This window comes from Cucurbita pepo, chromosome LG01, assembly GCF_002806865.2.
Source record: "Cucurbita pepo subsp. pepo cultivar mu-cu-16 chromosome LG01, ASM280686v2, whole genome shotgun sequence".
NCBI classification, from domain to species: domain Eukaryota; kingdom Viridiplantae; phylum Streptophyta; class Magnoliopsida; order Cucurbitales; family Cucurbitaceae; genus Cucurbita; species Cucurbita pepo.
Window position 1 is genome coordinate 6,533,803 of NC_036638.1, and position 22,886 is coordinate 6,556,688.

The 22,886-nt window shown below is 35.4% G+C and overlaps 4 protein-coding genes, 1 long non-coding RNA gene, 5 other non-coding genes and 1 pseudogene across 10 annotated transcripts; all 11 read right to left on the reverse strand.

The window, feature by feature from the left end:
• Nucleotides 1–2,383: 2,383 nt before the first annotated feature.
• Nucleotides 2,384–3,963, reverse strand: LOC111804810. The gene is made up of 3 exons (XR_002816579.1): nucleotides 3,866–3,963; nucleotides 3,180–3,258; nucleotides 2,384–2,394 (listed from the first exon to the last, which is right to left on the reverse strand). It is a non-coding gene; the product is annotated as an uncharacterized LOC111804810 (long non-coding RNA).
• A 1,168-nt stretch (nucleotides 3,964–5,131) lies between these two features.
• Nucleotides 5,132–9,071, reverse strand: LOC111804801 (protein ALP1-like). Its single transcript, XM_023689597.1, has 2 exons — nucleotides 8,613–9,071; nucleotides 5,132–6,414 (listed from the first exon to the last, which is right to left on the reverse strand). The coding sequence occupies exons 1-2, from the start codon at nucleotides 8,752–8,754 to the stop codon at nucleotides 5,372–5,374; spliced, it is 1,185 nt and encodes a 394-aa protein (XP_023545365.1). The 5' UTR covers nucleotides 8,755–9,071; the 3' UTR covers nucleotides 5,132–5,371.
• A 1,241-nt stretch (nucleotides 9,072–10,312) lies between these two features.
• Nucleotides 10,313–15,078, reverse strand: LOC111806966 (annotated as a pseudogene).
• On the reverse strand, nucleotides 12,960–13,046 carry LOC111783075. The gene has a single exon (XR_002813276.1). It is a non-coding gene; the product is annotated as a small nucleolar RNA snoR114 (small nucleolar RNA).
• Nucleotides 15,079–15,139: 61 nt separating the features above from the next.
• On the reverse strand, nucleotides 15,140–15,226 carry LOC111783081. The gene has a single exon (XR_002813277.1). It is a non-coding gene; the product is annotated as a small nucleolar RNA snoR114 (small nucleolar RNA).
• Nucleotides 15,227–15,235: 9 nt separating this feature from the next.
• TRNAG-GCC lies at nucleotides 15,236–15,306 on the reverse strand. Its single transcript has one exon. It is a non-coding gene; the product is annotated as a tRNA-Gly (tRNA).
• Nucleotides 15,307–15,993: 687 nt separating this feature from the next.
• On the reverse strand, nucleotides 15,994–16,064 carry TRNAG-GCC. Its single transcript has one exon. It is a non-coding gene; the product is annotated as a tRNA-Gly (tRNA).
• A 1,138-nt stretch (nucleotides 16,065–17,202) lies between these two features.
• Nucleotides 17,203–18,258, reverse strand: LOC111807073 (60S ribosomal protein L23a-like). Its single transcript, XM_023692651.1, has 3 exons — nucleotides 18,249–18,258; nucleotides 17,669–18,167; nucleotides 17,203–17,473 (listed from the first exon to the last, which is right to left on the reverse strand). Exons 1-3 carry the CDS (start codon nucleotides 18,256–18,258, stop codon nucleotides 17,389–17,391), a joined length of 594 nt encoding a protein of 197 aa, XP_023548419.1. The 3' UTR covers nucleotides 17,203–17,388.
• Nucleotides 18,259–18,321: 63 nt separating this feature from the next.
• TRNAG-GCC lies at nucleotides 18,322–18,392 on the reverse strand. The gene has a single exon. It is a non-coding gene; the product is annotated as a tRNA-Gly (tRNA).
• A 211-nt stretch (nucleotides 18,393–18,603) lies between these two features.
• On the reverse strand, nucleotides 18,604–19,932 carry LOC111807095 (60S ribosomal protein L23a-like). The gene is made up of 4 exons (XM_023692675.1): nucleotides 19,833–19,932; nucleotides 19,687–19,729; nucleotides 18,890–19,253; nucleotides 18,604–18,694 (listed from the first exon to the last, which is right to left on the reverse strand). The coding sequence occupies exons 2-4, from the start codon at nucleotides 19,697–19,699 to the stop codon at nucleotides 18,604–18,606; spliced, it is 468 nt and encodes a 155-aa protein (XP_023548443.1). The 5' UTR covers nucleotides 19,700–19,729; nucleotides 19,833–19,932.
• A 1,039-nt stretch (nucleotides 19,933–20,971) lies between these two features.
• On the reverse strand, nucleotides 20,972–21,899 carry LOC111807128. Its single transcript, XM_023692713.1, has 2 exons — nucleotides 21,255–21,899; nucleotides 20,972–21,049 (listed from the first exon to the last, which is right to left on the reverse strand). Exons 1-2 carry the CDS (start codon nucleotides 21,897–21,899, stop codon nucleotides 20,972–20,974), a joined length of 723 nt encoding a protein of 240 aa, XP_023548481.1.
• Nucleotides 21,900–22,886: the final 987 nt, after the last annotated feature.

Here is a 22,886-nt window from a genome sequence, read left to right on the forward strand (position 1 = left end):
TTTGATTATATTTTCTATGAGGTATTAACAAAAGATGGATAGACTACATTAGAATAAAAGTGATTATGATAATAAAATATTAAGAAACACGACAAAATAATCTATTTACATCGGAAATATATGTGTCAAGAAGACCAATATACCCTTATAGGAGATAAATTTACTATTAAATATAAATTTTAAATACAATTATTATTATTATTTTTTATTTTTGTGAACTTATCCATTGTTATGTCAACAAAACAGAGCCATTAAATTAATATAGCAGAAAATTTTATATTAACTAATAAAAATCTCATTCACATAAAATTGAATTACGAATAATAACAAAATAACGTAGTATTTATTTTTAAAAAGCTCATAAATAAAATTAATAAATCAAATATTTATATTTACCTAAAATAATAAAGTTTAATAGAGATGGACGACTTTTGAGTGTCTTATGTACCGAACTATATTTGATTTTAAAGTTATTTTATTTAAATGAGATTAGTTTAATTTGATTATGGAGGGAAGATTAATTAAGATAACATAATTGATACCTAATATTTAAAATAAATGAAGAAACTAATACAGCTTAATTGCACTAATCAATTATGTCTAATTATATCTTTAAAAAATATTTACAATAATTAGTATATTTTATTATTATTATTATTATAAATTAAATTTGAAATTTTGATTGAAAAATAAATTGGAAAAACAAAAATCCCATAGGACACAAAGGGAAATGGTCCAACTTTAGGATGCACGACAACCTAACTCGAGACATTCTCAAAATGAAATTGTTTGAAATTCCATTATTAGTCATAGCCAATAGGGTTGCGCCATTTGTCGAGACCGGATTGGCGGAACACTAATTATTTTTAAATTTTGTGGATTGATTTAGATTATTTTTTGGTGGGTAAAGTGGAAAAACGTTGAAATTGAAAGCGGAAAATTAATAATATTATGAAGATTATAAAATACGCGAAGAAAATATTGGAAAGTGTTACATTCAAGACTAGATTCACCGCCTCCATTTCTATAATAATTAATGTAATAAATATTAATAACATAATAATTTTAGAAAATATTGTTAATATATACGTCACCTCATTAAAATATTTAAAAAAAAAAAACAATTACCCATTAATTATAAATTAGACTTAAAAAAATTACTAATTTCTAGTTGACTTTCTTGCCAATTTTAATATCCAAAAGTAGGCTCTCACACGTGTGTTGACTTTATACTTGAAAATCTTTCCATATTAAAACAGAAAATCATCTTCGATTTTTTCTTTTAATTATCTTAAAATCTTTGATTTAAAATTTTCCAAACGCATTAATTGATTCAATTATTTGTTAATTATATAGAAAGAGCAAAAGATTCAACTCAAGATCCTTTAAATTGATAGCTTTTTGGACCTCTCGAGTTTTAATTTCGTAATTTGAGACTTATTATACTTGTAAATGTCAAAATTTTAATTATCGAGTGCATTGGGTTAGCTTCTGGTTAACTTTTTGCAATGCAAAAATAATATAGTATTCATTAATATTTCCACCGTATATTTTTGCAGACATACTCGTACTTCAAATCTTTTTACCTCTACTGACGAGTACCATGGCGTAGAGGTAAAAAGACGTGAGGCTCTAAAAAAGTCAACTCCATGATCATCAGCAAGATTAGGAATAGTCCACTTCATATTATTCTCATCTTATTTATTGGTGGCTTGGTGAGAGATATGCATTGACTTAAGCAAGTAATGACTTTTAGTGTCATTTACCACTAGATTAAGAGTTCATCAAGTGCAGCTTTTATTTCCCATTAGCCTGAACTCAACTGTTACAAGGCCTTAATGACATCTTGATGATGGCAAGACGGAATATAAATTGTAATTGAACTCTCTCGGTAAGAAGTCAAGTCCACTGATAGCAAATGTTGTCTGTTTTGGCGCATTACATATCACAAGGAGAGGTTTCCACACCCTTATAAGGAATGATTCGTTCTCCTCTCCGACCAATGTGGGATCTCACAATCCACCCTATTTGGGGCCAGCGTCCTCGCTGGCACACCACCCGGTGTCTGGATCTCATACCATTTGTAACAGTGAAAGCCCACCGCTGACACATATTTTTCACTTTAGCCCGTTACATATTGTAGTCATCCTTACGATTAGAGAGAGATTTCCACATCCTTATAAAAAATGCTTCGTTCCCCTCTCCAATCAACGTGGGATCTCACACTCCCATGTCCTTAAAAGGGAGGCAACCATTTACATAACCCCATTTCTCATAACAAATAATCTCATCCAAGCAGGAAGTCTCAAAGGTTTGGACATCAAATAGAAAGACCAGAATTATTATTACCTATTTGAGCAGGTGTCTCGAGATCTTCAGCATAACACCGCTGATCTGAAATGTAAATTCTGGGTTGTTAAGCAGCACACCTGGAAAACAGTAAGAACAAACAAAGAACAAACAAAAAGGGCTGCTGCATTTTTAAACTACTAGTTCACACAAACAGAAACCAAAAGTCCATGGCGTTAAACAATTTATCCACCTTCAGGGAATTTTCTAATTGGGCAAAAAATAAGACCAATATGGCAATGGTAGTTGTAAATTTGTTGTTAAGTTCCCATTACAAAAGAGACAGATTTCACGACCACAGCCATATACTACTTCCCAGTACATGAACATGGTCCAGCACATGCCTACAATTACGAAATGATTGAAAGAAAAGCTACTTAGTTTAGAAAACCACAAGACTTCACCCATAATTAAGTCCTTCACACCATTTTTCAATTTTGTCTTTAATGATTCAGAAGTCCAGAAATTGACAAAATGGTACAAACATGATGAACAAAATTGAAAACTCAATCATATATCTAACCACAACAGAGTTGTTTTTGTCTGTGACACTTTGGATGGCCCAAAGGCCAAAAGTAGCTTTTAATAAACAAACCTATCAGAAATAAATGCAAGAGGTCCACTCTAAATTTACTATTAGACTAACGGAAGTTCTTAGTTCTTAGTCTTAGGGGCCAAATATAGAGTTTCCAAGCTCCCATAATAGCACAAGGCATAAGCATAAGCATAAGCAGAACATAAGCATTTCTAAGCTTGGTTTTCACTTTGAAAATCTAAAGCTCCGTAGCTTCCACGAAACAAAACTAATTCTAACAGCTTAGTTTCCTCACCTGTGATGTACGGACCCCAAATAGTCAGCATATAATACAAAAGTTCAGTAGGAATTGAAGAACGCCATCCTTCCTTGAACTGCAAAGTCAAACAAGAAAAGTTCCATTATGAATCATCAACCCAACAACTTGCCGCCACACTATCAGGACATGGCTGTAACACAAAACCATGCATTCAAACTTCTCCCCTGTAGTTCGATGGTCAAATGTTCATACGACGCGTAGTTTTTGTTTCTGTTCAGATTGATAGCAACAAAATTTGTCCCTCCACTACGGAAATTGTTGCTTAGTATAAATGGAACTAACAACAAAGGTTATTTCTGTGTACTTTCCTGCTGATTTCTTGATACCGCACCTAGAAGGAAGCGATCTTCTCATCATAATTAGGGATTTAAACATGAGATAAAGGAGAAAAGAGGTGGATGATTTAATTCAGGAAAGAAATCACGTGTGATATTCAAACAAAGAAAATCCAGTTCCTGTTTTGCGCGAACTTCAAAAGGTAATTGGAAATTGGTGGTATTTTAGGACGATTACCAAATCGTACCGTAGGGGATTGACTATAATACAAAAGAATCGCCACGAAATTCCAACGATTAGGAAGCCTAAACGCGAAATTTCAAGCATGATTCAAGTAAGCAATTAGTATTATCAAAGCAAAATGCGGAAAAAGAAAAGGGGTTTACTGGCAATGGTGAGTCCGGCGGACATGAATTTCTCGTCTTCCGTCAAATGCTACCCTTCCATTTCCATTCATCACAAAAAATATCTTCGCAGCCTCAGTATTTTCCTCCCCTAATCCCGGTTGGATGAAAGTGTCCCACATTGGTTAATTTAGGGAATGGTCAAGGGTTTATAATCAAAGAATACACTCTCCATATGCATTTATAATCAAAGAATACACTCTCCAAATGTTTATAATCAAAGAATACACTCTCCATATTGGTAAGAGGCCTTTAGGAGAGCCCAAATCCTTATACTCAAAGTGGACAATATCATACGTCGGTAAGAGGCCTTTAGGAGAGCCCAAAGCCTTATACTCAAAGTGGACAATATCATACGATCGCGCCAAAATAATAATAATAATTTTTCATAATTATTTCAATGTTTAGATGAAGAAATTATGACTAATATTTTATTTTTTTCTTTTTTTTAATTTGATAGATAGTTATCAATGCAATAATATTTCCACGGGGCGTACTTTTTCAATCGTGCCGCATTGTGATATTGACACACTCACATCAAGTCTTGAGGAGAACCCAAACCTCGTATTCATATTTTGCCCTGCTTTATGGCTGTGTCAGACCTTAGGCAAGATTTGCTTTCACAAATCGAACATCACTTGTGCAGAATCCAAATTTGTTCAGCCACACACATTGCCTGCACGTTCATGTTCAATCATTTGCGACACAACCAACCTACTTGCCTCTACACTAGGTCAAGTCATTCGACTCAACCTTGCTTATACTCGTGGCTAAGGTCTCTCAATGCCACATCACATCCAACATCATCTTGGTTCCCAATTAACATAGCCCTCATGTCTTGACGCCATCCCAAGTCACGGGGCATCGTCGGCCATAGTAGCTCACTCGGTCATGCAATCGAGAACGGGCCCACGTTTTGTTCATAATCTCAGACATCACAAACATCCATCCATTCGAGTTCAATCGAGGCATTGGCCCTCCCAACCCATGTGTCGGAGGTTGGATTATATATATATACATGTGTTAGAGGTCCAAATTTCCAGCCCATGTATACACATAAAACTTAACAGACAACCTCAACCGAAAACATAAAATTGTCAATCCAAACACAACTTAAGTAGCTAATACCGTCCTGGAAAGCTAACATTTCGAGTAACACATATAACAGATCAGAACCTTATAAAACAAGTAGGATGAAAGTGAAAACTATAAACATATTATGAGAGGGACAAAGAACAGTTGTGAAGGTGAAATTTCTTCAGCTCAAAGTTCCAAACAGTTCAGCATAATGTTTGTAGAGAAGGAAACTGGGTATCTATCTGTTTAGATTTAGCAGACCATATAATCACCAGAGATATCTATAATGAACTATCAATAGCATCTAAATGAGTGAACAACAATTTGGGCAATTTGAATAAACAGCAGCACAGATCAATCTATCAAAAAGAAAAGAAAAAAAAGAATGTTTTCGTGCACGACGAGATTCTCTTAAGGTGTTAACTTTTCAGATAAGTACATGGAAAGTTTCTCCCTCGTGATCGAACCAGTATTGTCGACGAATTTGCAACTTTGTTGTCGGTAACTCGGATCGTGATGATGAGACAACGGCATTTCGTCTTGCATCTCGTCCTCCATATCGATCATTATATTGTGAAGTAAGCAGCAAACAAGAATGATCCTTGGTAGCTTATGTTTATCAGGCTTCCACATTATCCCTTTAATGATCTTCCACATCTCTTTCAACCTTGTCAATGCCCTTTGAGCCACCAACCTGGTACTGAAATGGCGCTTATTGAACTCGGTCTGGTAATCTGCAAGGCCTTTCCCTTGGTAAGGAGTTAGTAGCCATGGCAACAGTGGAAAGCCAGAGTCTCCTATAATATACTCTCCTAGTTCTGAATTTTCTGAGAGTTTCATCTTCTTTCCGTTCAACCGCTCGCCATCTTGTGAACGTTTGAAAAAACCTGAGCTTTCAAGCACGAGTGCATCGCTTAAGCTTCCTGGCCAACCTGTTATGATGTCACAGAATCTCATTTCTGGATCTACAATCACTTGCAAGATCATGCTGCAGTTTTTCTCGCGATCAAGCCAGACGCCATTTGCAGATTCTGTCGTTGGCAAAGTCATCATAATGTGCGTCGTTTCGATTACACCGCAACAATTAGGTAGACCTCTGATTTTCTGGAACTTGGACTTTATCTGATCCATATCTTCTTCTGTCGAAGGCCACGAGAGATGGCGGATGCCTTTCTCTTCCATTGCCTCCACAAAACGCCATGTTATTTGAGAAACTGATGATTGATTCATTCCAAATGAGTCACCAATATTTGATAATGATTCACCGGAGCAAAGTCGCCTAAGAGCAACGGCGACTTGGTCGTTTAGAGACAAAGGCTTGCCGTTTAAATCGGTAAAATTTGAGGTTTTAGCCATCATAGCTTCCTTAACAAGAGAACAGATATAGCTGAATGTTTTTCTTGAAATTTTGAAAACTGACTCAAATTTTGTGTTCTTGGACTGAGATAATGGTCCTGATTGGAGGCAAAAACAAGGATAAAACTCATAATCAGTCCCTGCTGCAAATGTTCTGCTACTAAGAAAAGGCATTGTACTTTTTCAGATATGACAGACAGAAAGAACAACTGACAATATCAGATCAATATATCCAACTCATTGATCACCGAACAAAGATAAAGTAAAATTTTGTGAGCATAACGCCAGAAGAAATGCTGTACTTATACTCGATGCAACGATAAAATTCGACAAACACATTGTATGAGATCCTACATTGGTTGGAGATGGGAACAAAACATTCTTTACAAGGGTGTGAAATCTCTCCTGAACATACGCGTTTTAAAACTTTGAGAGGAAGTCTGGAAGAAAAAGTCCAAAGAAGACAATATTTGCTAGCGGTGAGCTTAGACTATTACAAATGGTATCAGAGTCAGGCACCGAGCGGTGTGCGAACGAGGACACTGGGCGCCCAAGAGGAGTGAATTGTGAGATTCCACATTGGTTAGAGAGGGGAACGAAGCATTATAAGAGTGTAAAAACCTCTCCCTAATAGATACGTTTTAAAACCTTGAGGAGAAGCTCGAAAGGGAAAGCCCAAAGAAGATAATATCTACTAGTGGTGGGCTTGAGCTGGTACAAATGGTATTAGAGTCATGCACCGGACGGTGTGCCAACGAGATGTTGGGCCCCAAGGGAAGTGGATTGTGAGACCCCACATTGATTGGAGAGGGAAACGAAACATTCTTTATAAGGGTGTGGAAACCTCTCCCTAACATACGCGTTTTAAAACCTAGAGGGTATCCCAAAGAAGACAGTATCTACTAGTAGTGAGTTTGGGCTATTACACATAGGTCCACATATTTAGTCAAATCCGTTGGTTTTAAGCTAAAAGTAAAGATTTACTTGTTGCATCATAAATCATGGCCAGAACAAAGTAACTGCTAAATGTGTACCCAACATTTCAGAACCATGGAATATCAAAATATAAGAACTGATATCTAGTGAAACTAGACTCCAGCATGCGTTAAAAGCTCATCTAGTCTTCTTGCTTTACTAACATCTAACAAAACCTACCCACTTTGATCATGTTGTTAGGTCCTCTGGAGTACCAAAATCAAATATTGAGCACTTAGCCATATCAGTAGGTTGAAACAAATCTTATAATACCTAGAAGAGATCCATTTTCTATGAACTTCTATGCATTGTAGCATTACTACATTGACTCGAATCGAAACTTAAACATACCCGTTTCCAAGATGCCTCTAAAACAACCAGATAAAGATATTTATAGTCATCCTTCCATTTCTATGCATAAACAACAGCAGACCATAAAAAACACATACTTGAAGTTGAATATTGTTCATCCCCCGCCCTTCTTCTTCATCTTCGATTTCTCAGACACTGCCTTCTTACAAATGTCAACAGATGACTGATTCTAACTTCGAGGTACTATATATTCAGAGTGATATCTTTAATACGAATCAATAAAGAATAAAACGAGCATTTTGGATCACATTAGACTCAATTCTCTAAAGATGTTTATTGCCGTGAGATCGCACATCGATTGGAGAGGGGAACGAGTGCCCGCAAGGACACTGGGCCCCAGAGGGGGTGGATTGTGAGATCCCACATCGGTTAGAGAGGGGAACGAAGCATTCTTTATAAGGGTGTGGAAACCTCTCCCTAGTAGACACGTTTTAAAAACTTTGAGGGAAAGCCGAAAGAGGACAATATCTACTAGCGGTGGGATTGGGGCCGTTACAGTGACCAAAGCTCAAAAAAGTAGGAGCAGCTAAGAAATAATTAATATTTCAACAATTCAATGAGAAAAAGAAGAAGAACATCAGAACACAACACAGTTAACACTCTATAAACCAGCTAAGTGAGTAGCCACAACTTGTACACATCAATTATCAAATGAACTAACATATCTATGCTAATATCTGCTGCTAAACAGGGTTGATCCATCTCCATGCCCATAGGATCACTTCAACAGGCTGCCCCTTCTAACCCTCTCAATGTTATTAGGAACATATCATGGTTCTATAATTGCAGGCATCAAAGATATATGATTATTAAACACTACATTCCACCACCGTCCAAAAAGCTCACCAAACAGCAAAAGAATTCAACGGAGAGACCCAATAAACAGAAAGCAACTAAGAGCAATAACAATGCACAAATTCAAGTAGAAGAGAAGCAAAAAGTGGTTTACCAGTAATCCTCTGTGAGAACTCATCCCACCAATCCAAGGGCTGTGGCTGAAACGACAGTGAAGCAGCAGCGAAGACATATTGGACAACCTTTTTCTGTGCCTTCTTCTGCTTCTTCCTCTTGAACCCTCTAATGGGTCCCATTAGAAACTCGAAAAAGAAGCAAAGATGAGGCAAAAGAAGAAACACCCACAAGAACCCACGAAGAGAATCGAAGAATACGATAGAATTCACATAAAGAAAAACGCTCAAATTCGAAATTTATGAAACAATAACTCAAAAGGAAAGGAGGGGTTCAAGTATTTGGGTTAAAAAGACATGATGGGTATTGATGGGTATGTGTGTATTTCCTCTGGTTTTGATTCCAAAGCATGCAATGATGAATGGAAGAAGATGGAATAGAAGTTTAGAGGAAGGCAATGGAAGTTGTAAAAAAGAAAGAGAAGTGATGCATTGGCCAATTCATCATGTTGAGGGAAGCAACAAGTCGTGAAAAAATATAAAATATATAATAAAAAAAATCTTTCCTTTCCTTTTTCTAATTTTTCCCTCTTATGATAATCTTGATCTAATCTAAATGATTATCAAATTCAAACCCGTACATTCTAATAATTGGGTTTTTATATATTGTGATATTGTAAAGGTGGGTGAATTTGAAATTAGTGATTAAACAATATTTTATTTGTTATGTAAAAAGTTTTAAATTGGTAGAACACATTTCAAACATGGAAGTTTAAATCTTCATTCTCCAATTTGATGTACTGAATTTTTAAAATTATACTATTCAAAGATTTTATTTTATATGAAATTTGTTTTTTTTTTAAATCAAAAAAGTTATTTACCCACCAAAATTTTAAAATAAAATTGTATTTGATTTGAATTTGAAATATGTATTAAGGCCTATATTAATGGAGGGGACATTTGATATCTCTTGGTTGAACTAATTTTTAATAGATGATTATCTATATAATATTTATTTTATTTTATTTTTTATATTTTAGATTTTGTATATCATTTTATTTCATGTCACAAATTTATTTGTTTGAATTTTTAAACAAAATTTTTCAGAATTTTAACAATTATTCAGAATTCACATATTAACTTTCATAGTTTGGTGGGAAGTATGTAGTTTTCTGGCAAATTTCCCATCCAAATATGGTGAATGGGTTTTGGCACGGAGAGATAGATTGTGTATGTTGAGGATTGTTGAAAAAAGAGTCTCACATCGACTAATTAAAGAGTTGATCATGAGTTTATAAGGAATACATCTCCATTGGTATGAGGTTCTTTGGAGAAACCAAAAGAAAAGTCACGAGAACTTTACTCAAAGTGAGCAACAATATCATACCATTGTGTAGAGTAGTGGTTCCTAAGTAGAGTGTAGAGATCCGGAGAAAAAACAACATCAATTTTTTTTGACAACTTTCTTAGCCCACGATCGATCAGATGGATGAAGTTTCAACGATGTAAATAATTTAAATATAGTTGCACAAATTAACACATTTAAACATGCAATTCATGAAACTATAAGCACTTTGAAGATCATTCTAAACTTGTCCTTACTTGATCTAGCCGGAGTTTCGAATCAAGAAACAAAGTTCCTAAAACACACTATTTTGGACTCGAAATGAAGAAGAAAAAAAAAAAAAAAAGTACCCAGATGAGATGGCAATATCCAATGAAAGAATAATCTGAATTTGTATAAATATATTTTTCCAAGTCAGATTAGATTATATTAACCTTTCTGTAAGTGATTCAAATCATCAGATTACAATAGCATACAATGCAAGAAAAAATCTCAACAGTCCAATTTTGCTGCACACAAGAAACAAAGAGAGGGCATTGATTGTACTAACTTGCAATTGAATCCGCAAGCAGCTTCTTTGGGCAGTTGGAAGAAAGATGGCCTTTTTCACCACATTCGTAGCATGTTCTTCTTCTTATCTTACCACTTACAGAGCTTAATCCAGTTCCAGCTTCCTTCATTTCAGGCACAGGTTTTGGTTGCGTTTCTGGATGTGTTTCTGTTTCTATTTCTGTTTCTGCTGCTGCTGCTTCTCCTCCTCCTCCTCTTTCTGTTCCTTTCTTTGGAACTGCACATCTTACCTTGACAGGCCTGCCATGAATTGTGTCCTGGTCTAACATATTTAACGAGACGCTGTCAGCGAAATCCACATGAGCATAGCCACGAAACTCCCCTGTCGTCTCCTTGTCCATGCCAAAACGTATCAATGCAGTGTTACAGTGAGAGAAGAGTTTCTTCAGATCATCCTCAGTTATATCCCACGACAGATTCCCAAGATAGATTCTGTTGTAGCCTTCCACGATTCCCAGAGAGAAATCGACTGCTTTACTCGTTCGAGTTCCCTTGTAGGGCTGTACTTTAAGGAAGAGGCCCCCCCTACATAAGAAATAATTTGTAATAAGATGGTGGAAAAGGACAGAAAGTATAATGGCGACATGAGATCAAATTGTTCATATTCTCACATGTCAGCTCCATCCATGGCTAGTGCTCGTTTTGCTGCAGCTTCGGTCTGCAAATGGTAAACAGTGGTAAGGTAACTCGAAAACTAAAGAAATCTGACCTCCAGAAATCCAAAATTCAGTAAAATTGTAATCCCCACACCAGTCCCAACACAACTCTGGTAACTATTTCTATTACAAAGAAGAACACACCAGCAATATTTGATACTTTTTCAACACTGATGGAATCTTGACTGATTCTAGCTTAAAAAGCCAAATGAAGCAGACTTACAAGGTGATATGCTATATACTATTTATATGCTCATATGAATATTCTTTAATAATGTTCATATACGTCTCGGTCCTTGGCTAAACTTTGGAAATCTTAGTGTCATAATGCCTTATAAATCCGCATTTTCTAACCTCAATTAACTTCAAAAAGGACCCAACACTTGCACTCATTCACTCTCAGTAAGCCTATGATCTTAGAACAAAGTATAAATCATGAACCATCTTCAAGAGTTGATTGATCTTAATAGCTACTAAGAGGAATGAAAGTTCATATTAATCAGATTACCATACCTTGAAACTTAATATTGCAATGCCTCTGAATTTGCCACTCTCTGGAAACTTCATACAATCAACTTCGGTTATAGTGCCACAGCTTTCAAAAAAGCTACAAATATCGTCCTCAGTTGAATAATATGGAATGCCTCCAACATACACTTTTGTAGCCACCATTTTCACTTACTTCACTGGGGAATATTGCAAGAACACAAGTAAATTTATGTGATCAAAAGGGAGGGAGGGGGCAGCACCAATGCATCTATCAGTCTGGATAACACAGATTGGACTGAGACATGATACCATTACAAATTCCTCAGATCAGTATATTAAACACATAATTAGCTCTTTAGGCATTGTTGTGTACACAATATCTACAAAGGAACTAACACAAGAGAAAGAGATTTGAAGCTTCATCAAGCACAAGTCATTCCTTAATCAACAATTTCATATTAGTAATACAGTTTCTTCCTCCTCGAGCATTAACAGTAAATAACCACAGACAAACCCTTTCCAGATGAACTATGATTAATTCATTATGAAGTTTTCGAAAGGAAATGCTAAGCTACTGAGATATATAAGAGATGAACATGAACTACCTGCCTATATTATTCTGAGTTTCTTCAAGCTGCCGTTTCACTTCATTCCCAGCTACATCTCCCTGCTTCTCCTTCTCCTCCTCGCCACTTTTTGCCTTCTTATTACTCTTCTTCTTCTTCTTCTTCTTCTTCTTCTTCTTCAACTTCTTGGCCTTCTCATTATCCTCTTCCAACCCATCAACCACTTTTTCTCGTTTCGCTTCCTCTTCTTCTCTCTCTTCATCTCTCCCAATCCCTGATCCTCATATTCCTTCTTCTCATCCTTATTCCCATCCGACGCTGTCGAAATAACCGATTCTCTTCGTTTCTCTCGCTTGGACAATCTAGGTCCATGGCGAGTAGCGGTTCCTAATAGCTCTTTGAGGGTTTCTCGCCGAGATTCTGTATCCGGTTCACCGGAAGCATCAGCGTTGGAGTGTTTGCCGGCGACTGATGAAATTAACGATTCGGCTAGCTTTTCTCTCAATTTCTGCTTCAACTTTTTGTTCGACAAAACCATGTTCACAGTCGCAGAATCATAAACGGACGCAGAGATCAAATCAGCCAAAGAAGCAAACCAGAAAGGTCTACTGAAATTCGAGTTCGAGAGTTCTACGATTTTACCCACTAAAACCTATTTCCAGCGCCTGAGGTTTATATCTTAATTTAATTGTTCTAATCATTGATCGTTGAGGTTTAACCATAATTTAAATTTCGACCAAACTTTTTTTAAAAATAAAGGTCAAGCTCGGATGCGCTGATAGTTTCGCCAGAAGATCGGACGATAGTGATCGACCCTGATCACAGGCAACGCTAAATTCTTCACCGCAAGACCGCGAGNTCATCCTCAGTTATATCCCACGACAGATTCCCAAGATAGATTCTGTTGTAGCCTTCCACGATTCCCAGAGAGAAATCGACTGCTTTACTCGTTCGAGTTCCCTTGTAGGGCTGTACTTTAAGGAAGAGGCCCCCCCTACATAAGAAATAATTTGTAATAAGATGGTGGAAAAGGACAGAAAGTATAATGGCGACATGAGATCAAATTGTTCATATTCTCACATGTCAGCTCCATCCATGGCTAGTGCTCGTTTTGCTGCAGCTTCGGTCTGCAAATGGTAAACAGTGGTAAGGTAACTCGAAAACTAAAGAAATCTGACCTCCAGAAATCCAAAATTCAGTAAAATTGTAATCCCCACACCAGTCCCAACACAACTCTGGTAACTATTTCTATTACAAAGAAGAACACACCAGCAATATTTGATACTTTTTCAACACTGATGGAATCTTGACTGATTCTAGCTTAAAAAGCCAAATGAAGCAGACTTACAAGGTGATATGCTATATACTATTTATATGCTCATATGAATATTCTTTAATAATGTTCATATACGTCTCGGTCCTTGGCTAAACTTTGGAAATCTTAGTGTCATAATGCCTTATAAATCCGCATTTTCTAACCTCAATTAACTTCAAAAAGGACCCAACACTTGCACTCATTCACTCTCAGTAAGCCTATGATCTTAGAACAAAGTATAAATCATGAACCATCTTCAAGAGTTGATTGATCTTAATAGCTACTAAGAGGAATGAAAGTTCATATTAATCAGATTACCATACCTTGAAACTTAATATTGCAATGCCTCTGAATTTGCCACTCTCTGGAAACTTCATACAATCAACTTCGGTTATAGTGCCACAGCTTTCAAAAAAGCTACAAATATCGTCCTCAGTTGAATAATATGGAATGCCTCCAACATACACTTTTGTAGCCACCATTTTCACTTACTTCACTGGGGAATATTGCAAGAACACAAGTAAATTTATGTGATCAAAAGGGAGGGAGGGGGCAGCACCAATGCATCTATCAGTCTGGATAACACAGATTGGACTGAGACATGATACCATTACAAATTCCTCAGATCAGTATATTAAACACATAATTAGCTCTTTAGGCATTGTTGTGTACACAATATCTACAAAGGAACTAACACAAGAGAAAGAGATTTGAAGCTTCATCAAGCACAAGTCATTCCTTAATCAACAATTTCATATTAGTAATACAGTTTCTTCCTCCTCGAGCATTAACAGTAAATAACCACAGACAAACCCTTTCCAGATGAACTATGATTAATTCATTATGAAGTTTTCGAAAGGAAATGCTAAGCTACTGAGATATATAAGAGATGAACATGAACTACCTGCCTATATTATTCTGAGTTTCTTCAAGCTGCCGTTTCACTTCATTCCCAGCTACATCTCCCTGCTTCTCCTTCTCCTCCTCGCCACTTTTTGCCTTCTTATTACTCTTCTTCTTCTTCTTCTTCTTCTTCTTCTTCTTCAACTTCTTGGCCTTCTCATTATCCTCTTCCAACCCATCAACCACTTTTTCTCGTTTCGCTTCCTCTTCTTCTCTCTCTTCATCTCTCCCAATCCCTGATCCTCATATTCCTTCTTCTCATCCTTATTCCCATCCGACGCTGTCGAAATAACCGATTCTCTTCGTTTCTCTCGCTTGGACAATCTAGGTCCATGGCGAGTAGCGGTTCCTAATAGCTCTTTGAGGGTTTCTCGCCGAGATTCTGTATCCGGTTCACCGGAAGCATCAGCGTTGGAGTGTTTGCCGGCGACTGATGAAATTAACGATTCGGCTAGCTTTTCTCTCAATTTCTGCTTCAACTTTTTGTTCGACAAAACCATGTTCACAGTCGCAGAATCATAAACGGACGCAGAGATCAAATCAGCCAAAGAAGCAAACCAGAAAGGTCTACTGAAATTCGAGTTCGAGAGTTCTACGATTTTACCCACTAAAACCTATTTCCAGCGCCTGAGGTTTATATCTTAATTTAATTGTTCTAATCATTGATCGTTGAGGTTTAACCATAATTTAAATTTCGACCAAACTTTTTTTAAAAATAAAGGTCAAGCTCGGATGCGCTGATAGTTTCGCCAGAAGATCGGACGATAGTGATCGACCCTGATCACAGGCAACGCTAAATTCTTCACCGCAAGACCGCGAGTGCACCAGCCGGGAATCGAACCCGGGTCTGTACCGTGGCAGGGTACTATTCTACCACTAGACCACTGGTGCTTCTTGAAATATTGTGATTATATTATTTAAATCATTTAAAGTTTTGATAAAAAATGATTTTTTATTCTTTTATTTTTTTAATTTGATTGTCTAAGCTTTGATCACTCCTCCTCTCCAATTGGAACTTAGATTCAATAATCTTATTGAAACGTTTCAAAGTTTATAAGTATTTTTTTAAGATAAATTATAAAGTTAATGTGCATTTTTATTATTATTTTGTTAGAAACGATTTTAATCATATAACAAGTTGATTCTCACGGTTCATGATTGTTTAGTTGCATGACAATTTAGTTTGTGACTTTTAATAAATAACAATTTAGGTAATTTAGGTATGTACTTTGAAATACATAGATTATTAATAATGTATTTGTTTTTAATACAAGGATATAAAGATTTAACATTCGACTTCAAAACTTCAAAAGAACGAGTACATGTCAATTATTTATACATTTGAAATAAATAAATCTGTAAATATTTACATTTACATGTAAATACCTAATAAAATATAATGGATAATAACACAATTATTTTTTTAGTTTAAATAGCTTACCTATTTGTGGAAACTTAAAGTCTAAAAAAGGAAAGTCAGGCTCTGGGTACGCTGATGGTTTCGCCAGAATACATCGGACGGTTGTGATCGACCCTGATCACAGTCAGCACTGATTCTTCATCGCAAGACCAATTGGTTGCACCAGCCGGGAATCGAACCCGGGTCTGTACCGTGGCAGGGTACTATTCTACCACTAGACCACTGGTGCTTGTTGTTTTATTGCGATTATATTAATAAAAAGTATATTTTAGTTGCATAAACAATTTAAAATTAGTATGTAATTTAATTGTTTATACATTTGAAATTGTACTTTGAAGTATATAGATTTATATTTATTTATATATTTTTTGAAGTATATAGATTTATATTTATTTATATATATTTTTAGTACAACAAATGCATGATTGAACCTTTTTTCTTCAACCGATGTATGTAAAGGAGTGACCACGAGGGAATGGGCTTTCCCGGGACCGCCTCGTCTATGTACTCGGGCCCTCTCTTGAAGATGTGCGCGCGATATGAGAAAAAAGAGCAGGTTGGGAGGAACCAATGAAACAACCGGCCATTTCTGTCTTCCTAAATTGGGAGAGCAAGAACAAGTCTCTATTTTTTTTTTGTGGGTGGGGAGCATAGCAGTCAAAGAATAAACCAAACAAAATGATCTGTACATGTTAATTATTTATACGTTTAAAAGCATAAATTTGTAAATAGAGTAGGGATTGAATTATCTCACTTTTATTATTATTATTATTATTTTTTTTTTTGTTGGTATACTCATCATCATTTTTTTTATAAATCTATTTTACTTCTAAATATATATTTTTTTTAATTTTAATTATATGTTATTTCTATATTTTTAATTAATTGTGAATTCGAGAACAAAAAAAGTACCATTAAATTAAAATATTATATTTCTTATAAAGACATAAAAATCGGAGGTATAAAAACCTCAACCTAGTAAATGTGTCTAAAAATCGTAAGGCAGACAACGATACGTAACAAACTAAAACAGACAATATCGAATGTTTTTTCATACATCTTTTCAATTACAATGGAAAATAAGATGAAATTAAAAGTTTATGGTAAAAATTAATTTCCCTCTACATTTTATTATTTAACTTAGATTAGGAAGGACCCAGATACAATGCTTCATTCAAGGAAGAAGCCAACGAACTTAAAGGGTGACCTACTACACTTGGGAAGGACCCACTATCTGCATCAATTAAAATAATGTTATTATTATGGTATTCATAGAACATATCGATCCCCGAAGACTTGCATACCATAAATTAAGAAACCAAAAAGAAGCTGTAAAGACCAAAATTCAGTAATGGCATAATGGAGTCTGAAGCAAACTATAAAGAAAATTATCGGAATTCATAATCCATCATTCCATGTATTCTGAGCAAACAAATACCAATACATACTACAAAAAAAGCTAAATAAAACTTGGGTCCTACTGCAAAATGCTCTCCAAAATTTAAACATGTAACAATTGCAATGAAAATACTAGCAGCTTCAAGCTCTGCAGTTTATATTATACCAATCTTGTTCGCCACATCCAGAGCATCATAATCTGGAGTTAACCTAACATACGCCTTCTTCGTTCCGTCCGGCCTGCATTCCAGGAAGAATGTAGGATCATACATTAGGGCATCCAATCATTCATCATCATAATGGATCGATAATATTGAATTTGTACATGGGTTGGAGATGGAAGGGTCAAATGATAAGCACAATCAGGCCCCAACAACCATTAGATTATAGTTGATGATAAACATTTTGAAATAGAAATTTATGAACAATGTATACCTGATTAAAGTGTTCACTTTCTTGGTCTGAATGTCATACATCTTCTTCACGGCATCCTTGATCTTTTTCTTGTCGGCACGAATGTCAACAATAAAAACAAGGGTGTTATTATCCTCAATTTTCTTCATTGCAGATTCTGTGGTCAGTGGATATTTGAGAATTTGATACTGGTCCAACTTGTTCCTTGGAGTAGCACTGATCCTGGGATACTTCGGATTCCTATCCTTCTTCAATGTCTTTGGCCTATGGAATGTGACTGATGTTCTAATCTTCTTAGCCTTCTTCTTGAATGTTGGACCAGACTTCACTGCCTTGGCAGTCTTCAAGGCTTGAGCCTTGGGATCGCCCTTTTTGCTACTGTCAGCTGCAAAAGATGAGATAAAATCCCTTAAATTAAGGACAGAAACAGAGCATCCAAAGCTCAAAATTACCCAGCGCAGTTTATTAAGCTCGGATTCCACAAGTATATTCAATACATTAAGAACATGGCAAAAATTTCCTAAACCATTTCAAAATGATGTTTTNGAAACTTAAAGTCTAAAAAAGGAAAGTCAGGCTCTGGGTACGCTGATGGTTTCGCCAGAATACATCGGACGGTTGTGATCGACCCTGATCACAGTCAGCACTGATTCTTCATCGCAAGACCAATTGGTTGCACCAGCCGGGAATCGAACCCGGGTCTGTACCGTGGCAGGGTACTATTCTACCACTAGACCACTGGTGCTTGTTGTTTTATTGCGATTATATTAATAAAAAGTATATTTTAGTTGCATAAACAATTTAAAATTAGTATGTAATTTAATTGTTTATACATTTGAAATTGTACTTTGAAGTATATAGATTTATATTTATTTATATATTTTTTGAAGTATATAGATTTATATTTATTTATATATATTTTTAGTACAACAAATGCATGATTGAACCTTTTTTCTTCAACCGATGTATGTAAAGGAGTGANTCGCCACATCCAGAGCATCATAATCTGGAGTTAACCTAACATACGCCTTCTTCGTTCCGTCCGGCCTGCATTCCAGGAAGAATGTAGGATCATACATTAGGGCATCCAATCATTCATCATCATAATGGATCGATAATATTGAATTTGTACATGGGTTGGAGATGGAAGGGTCAAATGATAAGCACAATCAGGCCCCAACAACCATTAGATTATAGTTGATGATAAACATTTTGAAATAGAAATTTATGAACAATGTATACCTGATTAAAGTGTTCACTTTCTTGGTCTGAATGTCATACATCTTCTTCACGGCATCCTTGATCTTTTTCTTGTCGGCACGAATGTCAACAATAAAAACAAGGGTGTTATTATCCTCAATTTTCTTCATTGCAGATTCTGTGGTCAGTGGATATTTGAGAATTTGATACTGGTCCAACTTGTTCCTTGGAGTAGCACTGATCCTGGGATACTTCGGATTCCTATCCTTCTTCAATGTCTTTGGCCTATGGAATGTGACTGATGTTCTAATCTTCTTAGCCTTCTTCTTGAATGTTGGACCAGACTTCACTGCCTTGGCAGTCTTCAAGGCTTGAGCCTTGGGATCGCCCTTTTTGCTACTGTCAGCTGCAAAAGATGAGATAAAATCCCTTAAATTAAGGACAGAAACAGAGCATCCAAAGCTCAAAATTACCCAGCGCAGTTTATTAAGCTCGGATTCCACAAGTATATTCAATACATTAAGAACATGGCAAAAATTTCCTAAACCATTTCAAAATGATGTTTTTTTTTTTCATCAAGCAAGAAAAAAGTACAACCTAAAAGAGAGGATTTAAATCCCAAATAAACTGAAAAATCTAGATATTATTCCCTTCAGCTAACTATACTCCCATAAACCAATCACCAGTTGTTGTAGTTTAGAGCAGAAGTAGATTTCAGAAACCAGGTTTTGAATACTGGGAACGTATTTACGGCACCTAACTTCGATTGAAACAAATGGAAGTACGAATTGAAATAAACGAACATCTCGCATTCAAACAAAATCAAAATGCGGGCAAACCTTTAGGAGCCATTGCTGAAGATCCTGGACCAGAATAATCAACCTGGTCGCACAAGAAATAATCAAAACGAGAAGAAAAAACAAAAGCAGGAAGGAAGAAAGAGGAAAATATTAGCAGCAATGGCAAGAAGGAACAAGATTCATACCTTCCAAGAGAATGATGGTGAGACGGAGGTTGCAGCCGAATTAGGGTTTCTAAAAGGGAGATCTTAGATACGGCCTTCGATGGTCGATTTTGAAACTGGGCCTGACCTTTTGTTCTTGAAACTTTGGTCTTGGCCCAAGAATGTCGAAAGCAATCAAATTTGCCAGCCCACGTCAGTATTTAAACCCAATAAATTAAATTACCAATTTAATCCAAATTTAGTTTTTAAATTTTAAATATATATTCTTTTAATGTTCACCTATCTAATACACAAAATATTTAATTCCATATAATATTTAAGTTTAATATATCAAATAAATTTTTCAAATTTTAAACCTTTTAACTAAAAAAACTTAAAAACTTCACACAAAATAAAATATTTGAGAATATATTAACTTCAAAAAGTTAAAAACTAAATAAACGCTAACTTAAAAATTTGTGATATTTAATATAATTAATAAAATTTTGACTTGGATTAATATTAAAGTAATTACAATTTCAAATATAAAATATATTAAAATTGTATTTTAAATAAAAAAATATTAAACTTAATTAATCTATGAAATATAACTACCGATTTTATGTTTAATATAAACTTAAAATTGTATTTTTGTCTTAAAATATATTTTTAAGGATAAATGTATTGAGTTTGTTTGAAAAAATCTTTTTAAATAGCTCAAAATTGTTGAGTTATTATTTTTTTAATTATTTAAAAAAAAACAACAATTATACATAATAGATTAATAACTAAAAGTTTATAAAAACATAAATATCAAGTTAAAATATCTCATTATAAATATCAAATATTTTTAATATAATAATAATTTAAAAGGGTAAATGAGTTTAATAAATTTTACAAATAAAAAAAAATGTCTATAACCAAATTTAATTTTATTTAAATTTACACCTAAATTATTTAAAATAGGAATGGGTAAGGTCACTCTTTTAGAGAATCAAAACTCAAGAAACAAAAATCAGAGTTAAATAGGAAAAAAAAAAGAAATTTAACACTTCCAAATAATATATTAATAACCAAAATTCATAAACTTAAAATATCAAATAACATAAAAAACTACGAAAACAAACATAAAAGATAACATCAAAACAACAACAACAAACATAACGGTCCTGATAATACTATCATGCCATCTTCTTCCCAAGGAAAACATCTGTTAGAACTGTCTTCGACTGCATAGAAGCTCTCAAAATTTGAAGTCCCTACCAAATACAATCAAACAAAAAACAAAGTCAAGCTATCATATTTGAATATATTAAAATCACACGACAATAAAAAAATATATATTGATAATGTAAAAGATACCAAAAATTAAAAAATTACATTCACAGGTAGTAACATAATAAACATTATATAATTTAACGATGCATAACCATTGACAAAGATATAGAGCAGAACATAAGTCACCTGATCGACAGTCAGAGTGACGAGTTGTTCCTCCAAAGCATCCACGTCTTTGATCTTAAACTTGTTCAACAAAGTAACACAAGAGATAGTGGACATTGGCATGACCCTCAAATCATCCATCACCATGTAACTCACCACACCCTTAACATAACCTTCCTCTTTCTTACTACTTGTGTTGGTCGTGTTTGTCGTTGGTGGCTCCAAATAATCAAGCTGTCTGCTCATGTCATTACCACAAGATGGACATTCTTCGTTAGGATCATGGGAGTAGATAGAGCGGCATCGGCTATTACTAAAGAAACTTGGATGACTACAAAAATAAACTGTTGGCAAAGGTGGTGGATCAGCAGTGCAAGGCAACAGCATAGTAGAGCTACAAAATGACACAACTTGGGGCTTCAAAAGGTTGTCTCTAATCTGCCCATCTGCCTGAAAGTAAGTTTGGTCCAAAGTTTCAACGCTTTTATATAGATTTTCCAAACTACCAACCATGACTTGACCTTGGAGAAGCTTGCATGCAGTTCCAAGAGGAAGGGAGAGTAGATGGAAAAGAAAGTCTATCACCTTCTTGTCTGCTTCACCAAATATTACTCTCTTCCCTTTTGAGTCTATCAGAAGCTTCATTGTCACACCATTTTGAGCCATTGTTCTTATTGCTAACTAAGCTTTGATATCAACCACGTATTTATAAAGCTTTGATATCAACCCCATTAATGAAATGAAAAGTTCCAAAGGCGGCGCGTGGTTAGAATGTAATAAGTGTTATGTGCATGCATGCAACCAATTTTATTCCGCCCCTTCCAATTCCATACGGATAATTATTATACTTATGTTTGAAAATACTATTTTTGTTTTTATTTGGATAAAAAAAAATGAAAGTGAATTAAAAAGTATTCAAAAAGGTTAGTCGATGCGTTGATAGGAGATAGCACTTGTCAAGGTTCGTTCAAATTGAATGTGTAGTACCTTTCTATACACGACCCACACGTGCAAGTGTGGGCCCACTAGGCCGGCTCGCACACCCCCTAGGTCAACTGGTTGGGCTAGCTCCTCTAGATTGGCCAAAAACCCGGAGGTATTGTGACCGTCGTGCACCATGCCAAACATGATGATCATCTCATTCTCATAATGTATGTGTTTGTACTCATCATAAAGATGAAGTATCCCAATGCATGTGAACATATAATTATGCATGACGTCTCTGTACTTTTCATGTTAAGCAAAATCATGCAACACAACCTCGTTCATTCCTCATATATTAAACTAGGCAATATGCATACGTGTGGTATCATAAAACCCCTCATTTCCATACGTGTGGTAGGATGTCATAACATTTCATTGTCGAGTATATTCATATCATAGTGCAACATGACATCTCATAACATATCATATCATTGAACATAACAATCATATCAAACATATGACACCTGTAGAGACCACTGAGCAAGCGTCATCATACATAAGACAACTCTTCCAACCATGCCGATAGTAGACCCACAATTATTCTAATCGTATTGTCGCGCTATCTTCCCCCAAGGGAAACATCTGTAAGAACAGCATTGGATTGAAGAGAAGCTCTCAGCAACTTCACTCCATAAACCAAATAAAACCAAACAAAACCAACTCAACAAA